This window comes from Lupinus angustifolius, chromosome LG17, assembly GCF_001865875.1.
Source record: "Lupinus angustifolius cultivar Tanjil chromosome LG17, LupAngTanjil_v1.0, whole genome shotgun sequence".
In the NCBI taxonomy this organism is placed as follows: domain Eukaryota; kingdom Viridiplantae; phylum Streptophyta; class Magnoliopsida; order Fabales; family Fabaceae; genus Lupinus; species Lupinus angustifolius.
Window position 1 is genome coordinate 3,289,299 of NC_032025.1, and position 8,866 is coordinate 3,298,164.

The 8,866-nt window shown below is 30.6% G+C and overlaps 1 protein-coding gene across 1 annotated transcript; it reads right to left on the reverse strand.

The window, feature by feature from the left end:
* On the reverse strand, nucleotides 4,351-5,958 carry LOC109330791. Its single transcript, XM_019565069.1, has 3 exons — nucleotides 5,619-5,958; nucleotides 5,169-5,243; nucleotides 4,351-4,478 (listed from the first exon to the last, which is right to left on the reverse strand). Exons 1-3 carry the CDS (start codon nucleotides 5,956-5,958, stop codon nucleotides 4,384-4,386), a joined length of 510 nt encoding a protein of 169 aa, XP_019420614.1. The 3' UTR covers nucleotides 4,351-4,383.

An 8,866-nucleotide genomic window follows, 5' to 3' on the forward strand; every position in this document is an offset into this window, starting at 1 on the left:
AGTTTGCCTAGATTCAGTGCTAGTAGGATCTACTAGAGTCTGCTCTGTACTAGGATGTTCTATTTGAATTTGTTCAGTACTAATCCTATTCAGATCATTAGAACAAACATAATAGTTAAGAAAATGATTAGTCTTATTGTAAAAAGAAGTAGGTAAGGACAAATCATCAGGATTGTTATCAACATTTTTATCAATACAAAAAAGGGAAATGAATGCTCATAAAAGAACACATTCTTTGATATAAAGATTTCCCTAGATTTCAGATAATAAACAATATAACCCTTTGTTCCAATTTTGAACCCAAGAAACACACATTTTCTAGATCTTGGGTCAAGTTTCTTCCTATGTCCAGTAAGGGTAGAAACAAAACATAAGCAGACAAACACTTTAAGCATTACAAAATTAAGATCATGCTTGAATAAGACTTGATAAGGGGATTTTGAAGATAAAAGAGTACTAGGAAATCTATTGATGAGAAATATAACATGAATATCAACAAAATTCCACAAGCATTTAGGTAAAGAACACTAAAAAAGTATGGATCTTGCCACACCTAAAATGTGTTGGTGCTTTCTCTCAACTACCCCATTTTGTTGAAGAGTTTCAACACATGTGGTTTGGTGTATAATTCCCTTAGAAGAATAAAAATCATGCAATTTGAATTCAAGACCATTATCTGTTCTTATGCATTTTACTTTGGTTCCAAATTGAGTTTCTATAAAAGTCACAAAATTATTTACCTGGACATAAGATTCAGATTTCAATTTCATCAAATGGATCCATGTGTGCCTAGACTTGTCATCAACTATAGTTAGAAAATATCTATATCCAAATATACATATAATGGAGCGAGGACCCCATAAGTCAATATGAATGATATCAAAAACATGCACAAATTCAGAAGTACTTAAAGGAAATGGTAATCTCTTCTATTTAGCATAGAAACAAACATCACATGGATCTGAATTAGCATTAGCATGAATAAAGGGAAATTGTTTGTTCAAATTAGTCAGCTTAGGCATGAGATAAATGTCCAAGTCTTTTATGTCATACATCATTGTTATAGGTATTAAAGTGATTTATACAAGAAGGTGTATTAATGATCAAATAATTACTACTAATAGTGTATAATCCTTTCCTAATGTCAGTGGCACCAATCATCTTGGATGTACTCTGCTCTTGAATCAGACATTTCATTCTCGAAAAGATTAGTTTACAATCAAGAGCAGATGTTAGCTTCGAAACAAAAATAACATTGAATTTGAAACTAGGTATATACAATACATTTGAGAGATAAAGGTGATTAGAAAATAACATTGTACGAGATATTGAAGTTAGAACTTTACTTCCATCAGGTAGTCTAACATGAATAGAGAGAATTTATTTAAAACATTGGAATTTAGACATTGTGTAGCACACATGATCAGTGACATCAGTGTCAAGAATCCAATATTTTGGTTTAGAAAATTGAAAAGAACTATTAAATTCACTTGGAGAATCTGAAGTGATTTGGTTAGTAATGTGCAAAGGTTGGGAACTGTTTAAGATAACTTGTTGTTGATCCAAAGTGAAAGGCATTTTGTTTGAATCCTTGGTCTGCTCAACCATAGATTGATCATCATCATCTTTACCCTCTATACTTGAGATGGTGTTGACATTGTTGTTGATCTTGAAACTTGATTTATAGTCGTATTTCTTGTAGCATACATCAACAATGTGTCTTGTCCTATTGCAGAAGGGACATATTCTATTGTTGCTTCCTCTACCAAATGAGGTTATTCCATTACTAAGATTGGGGCCACCTCTGACTCCTATTCCTCTAGTTCCATTATTTCTTCCTTTTGAATAAGATTCTTTTGTGTTACTGGCAAGAACTTTGGAATCCTCTTATGGTATATTAATTTGCCTTTCTTCTTGCATTAATAAGGAGTATGCTTTGTTTATGCTAGGTAGGGGCTCCATGAACATGATTTGGGATCTCACAACTACATATTGCTCGTTGAGCCCCTTTAGAAACCTAATTACATAATCATTTTCCCTATAGGATCTTATAATGGATATTAGGATGTAGTGACATTTAAACTCACATAGACAAGGGGGAATAGGTCTGGAATTGTCTAATTCTTGCTATAGTCTTTTTAATTGTGAGTAGCATGCATCAATATGAAGGTTACCTTGTCTTTTTGTATAAAGTTCCTCTTGAAGTTTCCATATGCGGAAGACATCTCCTTGATAGTACCTCTCCTTGAGGTCATTCCAAACCTCATAAGCAATTTCTAACCACAAGACACTCTGGGCAATGGAAAGGTCCAAGGTCTAATTGATCCATAACAGAACAATGTGTTGTTTCTGTCCCAAGCTGAAAAAATGGTTTGACCAGGTGTAGGTTTAAGGAGAGTATCATCAATGAATTCTAGCTTATTTTTGGTTTTCAGGGCCATAGACATGTTCTTGGACCAAGAATGATAGTTCCCTCTAGTTAAAGGGACAGACAGTAACACTGCTCTAGGGTTTTCATTTGGGTGAATGAAGTATGGACTGAATTGATCACTAAGAGGGTTTGTAGCCATGGTGTAGGGAATGAGAAGAAATCTTGTGCGCAACAGAGCTTTAAGAATTAAAGCTCTGATACCATCTTAAAAAGATGATAACCATGAAAGAAAGATAAGCACGGAAGGAAGAAGAACAAGGTGAGAAACTTACACCTTTGTGATTCAAAAACAAGAATGGAAGAGATGAAGATGCTAAACTGAATATACCTCTTATTTTTCTTATTGATTGAATGAATTACAAATGAAATAGAAGGAGACTTATATAAGGAATAAATCATACCAAAGAATTAACTAAAATAATAAAGTTACTACAAAGGGAAAGGCATAAAAACGATTTGATCATAAAAACAGAAAAAGAATACTAAAAATGGAAAGACAGTAACAGAACCAAGATCAGATTTTTTTCTTCTTTAATGGAGTGATTGGAGGGTAATTTTGACAGTTAACTTTACTAACGTTTTAAAAAAAATACTATTACACTACAACTTTACCTCATTATTGTAGTACATTTTTAGTTGATAATCTTTAAAACAACAAATAATTATTTAATCTCAAACTGTTGATTTATTCAAAATAAAAAAAAAAACTATAGAATTAAAGCTGTTAATAAGAGCAAATAATGGAAATGTTTTAATTGCTTCATAGAAATTATAAAATCTCTAGAAAATTAGTTTGATGTGAAGGAATTCTCTTATCAATTAATTAAATATAGCTTAATGTAATTAAACTATCAATTTGAGAAACTAATTACGCAAACAAAGAGTAATGCAGTCGTCACTGAGATAAACTTTACGCCAGACATATACTAATCACAAGGAATGACCGACATTGAAGACCAACAAAACTGATTAATTAAACAAATAATTTTTCAGTGCTATTGGCTTAGTAAGTGTGTTAGTGACTTGCTGCATCTTCCTGTGCACGGTTAAGTAGTATATTCGATTAGTATTTGGACCAAGAAGTCCAAACTTTCAACAGCGTAATATTTGTTTTAATGACCAGTGCAATTTCATGCGTTTAATCTGTTGTCCCACTGTATTGTGTTATTCTATTTGTAAGAAAATATGATTAGTTAAAAAAAATTAATAATTACAATTTTCACTTAAATAATTTTTTAACAATCAATCAAAAATGATTGTACATGAAGTAATACAAAAAATGGGACAACAAAGTTGTACCCCAATTTCACGAGATAACATTAATGACACAAGGAATTTTGTTACATTTTTTCAACTCAGGAATTGTGAATTTGTGATGAAGATGTTACAGGAAGCACAAGCTACAAAGTACGTACGAAACATTGGACCACAAAAAAAGAGTTGATTAATTAGCTTGTATAAACATCGACTTTTCGTGGAAATGAGCACATCATTCCATTGAGTAATTTTATAATGCTTGAACATAAGGACAGCATCATAAAATTTAGACACTTGTATCCCAATTTCCCCATCAGAATTTCGAATAAGAGATATATTATAACTTATTTTCTCCAAAAGTATGACGTGTGTATTATTTAATATAATTTTAAAATATTTATATAAAAAATAATTAAATATGATACATATCATAATTTTAATGGTCGAACGAAATATGTTCCTATATATAACATACTTTATTCTCTCCCGATAAATAGTGCCGCAAAAAGTACAAACTGAATTTTCACAAAAACACGTTAAGATGTTCCGAAATTTGAAAAAAAAAGAAAAAATAAATGCAAATTAAATAAAAGACCACCATCAGTCAAAATAGTAAAGTGATATCTTCCTAATTCCAATAGAGCATAATCTTTGGGCTGTGGCCCGTGGGCCTTCCAAATGGTAGTGCTGCCTTCCTAATTATACAGTAAATAGGTCCCAAAAAACAATACGAATGAAAGCCCAGTAATTGCGACTCTGTTTGCTCCTCCTTCATCACCTCCAAGAGTAGCTGCAACGGATAAAAACAGAGTTTAAGAATATATTGTTACACTTATAATTCCTGGAGACCTTTTTTTCTGGAAATTTAGTTATTATACAATCATCTAATTTATTATAAAACCTTACCAAAATACTCAACCTATAAATAAAAGATGCATTTATTTGTTATATAAGTTAAATATCCAAATTGAATTAGGTGGACACTTAACCAAAGAAATTAGATGGACACAACAAAGTGAAATAGTTTTATTAAAATCATTTCATACCGGTCGGTTCAATTGGTAAACCGGTCTCAATACTAATACAGTATAATAATTATACCGGTCATGCAATTATAACAGTAAAAAATCAGCTAAAACTAGTCATGCCGGCCGATTTTCAATTGAACCGTACCCGTCAGACGTCGGTTTTTATTTAAAATTAATTTTTTAATAAAAATAAAAATATTGGTTTTTTATTGATTTTTCAACATTATATTATATATGTATATATAATTTCGCCGTATGCCGTTTAATTAGTAAACTACCGGTTGAACCACAGATATCCTAACTGTTTAATGACCTGTAGAATACTGTACTAAATAAATATATAAATCTGTAATTTTGAAATTTCTTCTGTTCCACTTGTTATTTGACAAAGAATCAAATTTAACTTTCATGGTAACGGAAACATGAGCATCATGCAATCTAAGCTATTGCACCTGAATGTTGTTCATGAGACTTCTTCTTACCTTGTGGTTTAACTGAAGATGATGGAGCTAGATCTGGAAGTGCTGCTGTAATTTTGGACAGAAAAGGTTAGAAAAAACAAAATAATTAGTAATTGGAAATTAAGGAAGCAACAAAGGAATGAAGATTGAAAATTAATTCATTTGTATAACTACATTCTACTTTTAACTCATACAATTTAATTTAGTAAAAAATAGAGACCCTACACTCCCTCTTTCATCACTTTCTTTAGCCCAAAAATAATATGAAGATCACATATCTCACTTTTGATGTCTCATTCATATATCAATTCAATTAAAAAATGATACTAAAATAAAAAATAAATATATTTTTTATATTATTTAATTGAATATGATTAACAAACATAACGAATATTAGTTTTTTCTGAAACATGAGGGTAAACTTAGTGATTGAAGTTGGACAAACATAAGATATAGGTGTACCTTTGCATCCGGTGTTACTGACATCCACACCACATGAGTGACCAAGTATGACAGCTTGAGTGGTAGTGACACCAAGAACTTGAAGAATACCAGGAGTGAACACAACTTGGCACAAACATGTTTTCTGGGTTGCATATATGTTCTGAAGTGGAATGCAACAACTCTTGGGTGGGATTGTGTAGTTTAAGTAGTTCAAGCATTGGAATAGCTGATCACCACATGGGGGTAAAGTTTGCCCCTCTGCCAAGTTTATTACATTTGTGCCCGCCATTAAGAACAAAGCTATCATCAATGGCATACACATGCTACACCTATCCATCTTGTATATGTACTTCTTATTGCTTTTGTTTCGTGGATCTTTTATTAATGTCCTGCTTTATTTATAGCTAGCTCCTTTTGACTCTCTCAAAAGTTTAATTTTAGTTTTCAAAGAGTTTATAAGTAGAAATGACTCATATAATTAATACTTAAGGTTTTGGTTCAAGATGTGGTGTTTTACTTGTGATTCTTCACTCTTCTCATACCCTCATAACAATAAAATTCCCCAGTAGTCGGAGGTCTTTTGATATGAGATGTGCATGTACACATATTTAACAGTTTCATTCTACCTTAGCTAAAAAGGGAAAGTCAATTAGGTTGGTAGCTGATCCTGATCAAGTAATTGACTAGAAAAGTAATCACCTCATGCATCTTTTTTTAATTATCAATGATTATAAAATGTGTAGGCACATTGTTGATTAACTAATGAGAATTTAGAGGGAAAATATTAGTGCCAAAGGGAGTGAATAAAGGCCTAGTCCAAAATCCCTTAAATTGTAGCAAGTTAGCCCAACAGTTTAAATTATTTATCCTATTACTTGGAATTATTGGTTCAAATTTAAGAAATAACTTAGTTGTTGTAATAGATAAGATCGTATTCAAAGGTTCATAAGAATGATATTTGTTGGGAGAATATTTACACATTTCAAAGGGATTAATTTCTTATTCATAAGATAAGAGAATACCCTTAATATAAAAAAAATTGTATTCTTATTTTATAGACTCCACTGTGTGGAAGCATATATAATAGATTGTAACCTTAAATAATTGATATAAGAGAGTCTTAATAACTAATAAGCTTTTGAGGTAGACCAAGCTAAAAGATCCCCTCATTTGATTCCCATAAATTCATTTTCCATACCAATTGTTGCTTAGCGAGTCTATAAAAAATTAGAGGCTGGCCTTTAATCATCTCGCAGAGATGTTCAAAACAAAGCTGGCAACATCGAAGGCATGGACAGAACCAGAAAAAAATAGTAAGAGAACCAAAATTATTAATAATTAGTTTTTAATGTAAATAATTATCCAAAATTTAACCCATTGAAAAAAATAATGCACTTCATTTTAACCTTTGAAAGTATACCGAGAAACTTTGAAGGGTAGACATATATCATATAAATATATAATACACAAAATTGCATCACAACAACTATTTAACTTTATATGTAAAATGGGTAATATAAGAATTTAAAAAAAATGAAAATTATATTGTAAACAATTGTTTTTAGGGATGAGTAGCCACTACCCTAGTCACCCAACCTTAGTTCTATCCATAATTGAATCGTAAATTGGTTCAAATGCCATGATACATGAACTAGTTTTGATGTGTCTACCAAACAAGAAAATTCTCTAAACTGTTTACTTTCCCATAACCAACCAATCCATAATTGTTTGTGAACCTCTATCGTCTTTCGTTAATTGTATAATAATGGAATTGAAGATATTCTAAATTTCCAGAGATCGTCTAATGTCCGATACAGATCAAATGGAAAATGATATACATTACTGTTAGATGAGTTGCACAATTGTCTTCTAACATATGTAAGGGGCATGCATGTTCAATAATGGAGAAGAAAAATCAAAGAAGAAGGAAGACTGAAGAGTTAATGGTTGATTCCAGAATAAAATCACAAGATAGTGTGGCTATGAAATGGAAAGGAGACATGTCTGGATTGACTGGTTGGATTTCTAAGTATCACCGTCACGAAGGTTTAGCCATCACATTAACCTTGCAATGACAAATTGGTGGAGAAAACCTTGCACATTCCACATCAATAGGAGTGAATATGAAATATTACCTCTCTCGATCATCTCTAATTTGATTTAGGGTTTTAACTATTGATTGAATGAAACAATGATTTAGGGAGAAAATCTTGGAGAAAAATATTTGGTCCATTGAAAAAATATTTATGTTTAGTATTTGAGATGAATGTAATATTTATGCATTACATTGTAAAAATTTATATATAGTTAATATATTATTCATCATTTAACCATTTTTTTTAAAAATCAATGATATTTAAAAATGAATAATAGATAATACAATGATAATGTAAAAATCTATTATCTATACTACTTAATAAAGCCAAAACTCATTGTAACCACCTCATCATGGTATAATTTCTGGTTCTCTATTTTGCCCTCACAATGTTATATTTTTTTACCAAAAAACCATATATAATATTATAACCCAATGCATGTTCCATGTATTCATCACAAATAATCACCATCATATTATAATATAACATACCTGAATAATTTTTACTCTGATTTTCATATATATATATATAATTTTTACCTGAATAATTTTTATATGATCTATACTATTATTATATTTTTTACATGAATATTTTTTATATGATAAATAAATATTTATACTTATGGATGTGAACTTGAAAAGATGACGTGAATCATGGCCAATTGAATAAGGTTAAATAGAAATAAGGGTTATATGGTTAAATAGAAATGTAAAATCTGCTGATAAACTTGATTTTCAACACTTTTACGTCAATAATTTTTAATGCCACATTTTATGTAGCAGTGTAAATATACATTTTATTTTATGCACTTCAATAGTCTGAACAACAATGCTAAGAAGTTAAAAATCTGCATCTTATAAAGAGGGAAGTTACATAGGAAGTTAATGAAAAAGGTTTTCAAAGGTTAAAAAACTGTCATGTTCTATGTCATGGCAATATTCAAGAGGTTGTGTCATGTTCTATATAATGTTCTACCTTCCAATAAGAACATTATCTAAAGCAAATCTGAAGCAAAAAAATAGTATAGATACATGCTACTATTATCACTACTACTCATTTTGCATTGGAATTTGTTTCATCAGACTCAATAATTTCTTCCAACTTTAAGGTATTTCCCATCTCTCCCCTTTTAGTTCTTCTATTTTTCTC

Excerpts from the sequence above, each read along its gene's own strand:
- LOC109330791 (XM_019565069.1), bottom strand. The coding sequence starts at position 5,958 with ATGGATAGGTGTAGCATGTGTATGCCATTGATGATAGCTTTGTTCTTA. Across the intron at positions 5,244-5,618 it reads TACACCTATATCTTATGTTT|CAGCACTTCCAGATCTAGCT; the intron begins GTCCAACTTCAA and ends CCAAAATTACAG. Across the intron at positions 4,479-5,168 it reads GTCTCATGAACAACATTCAG|CTACTCTTGGAGGTGATGAA; the intron begins GTGCAATAGCTT and ends TATCCGTTGCAG.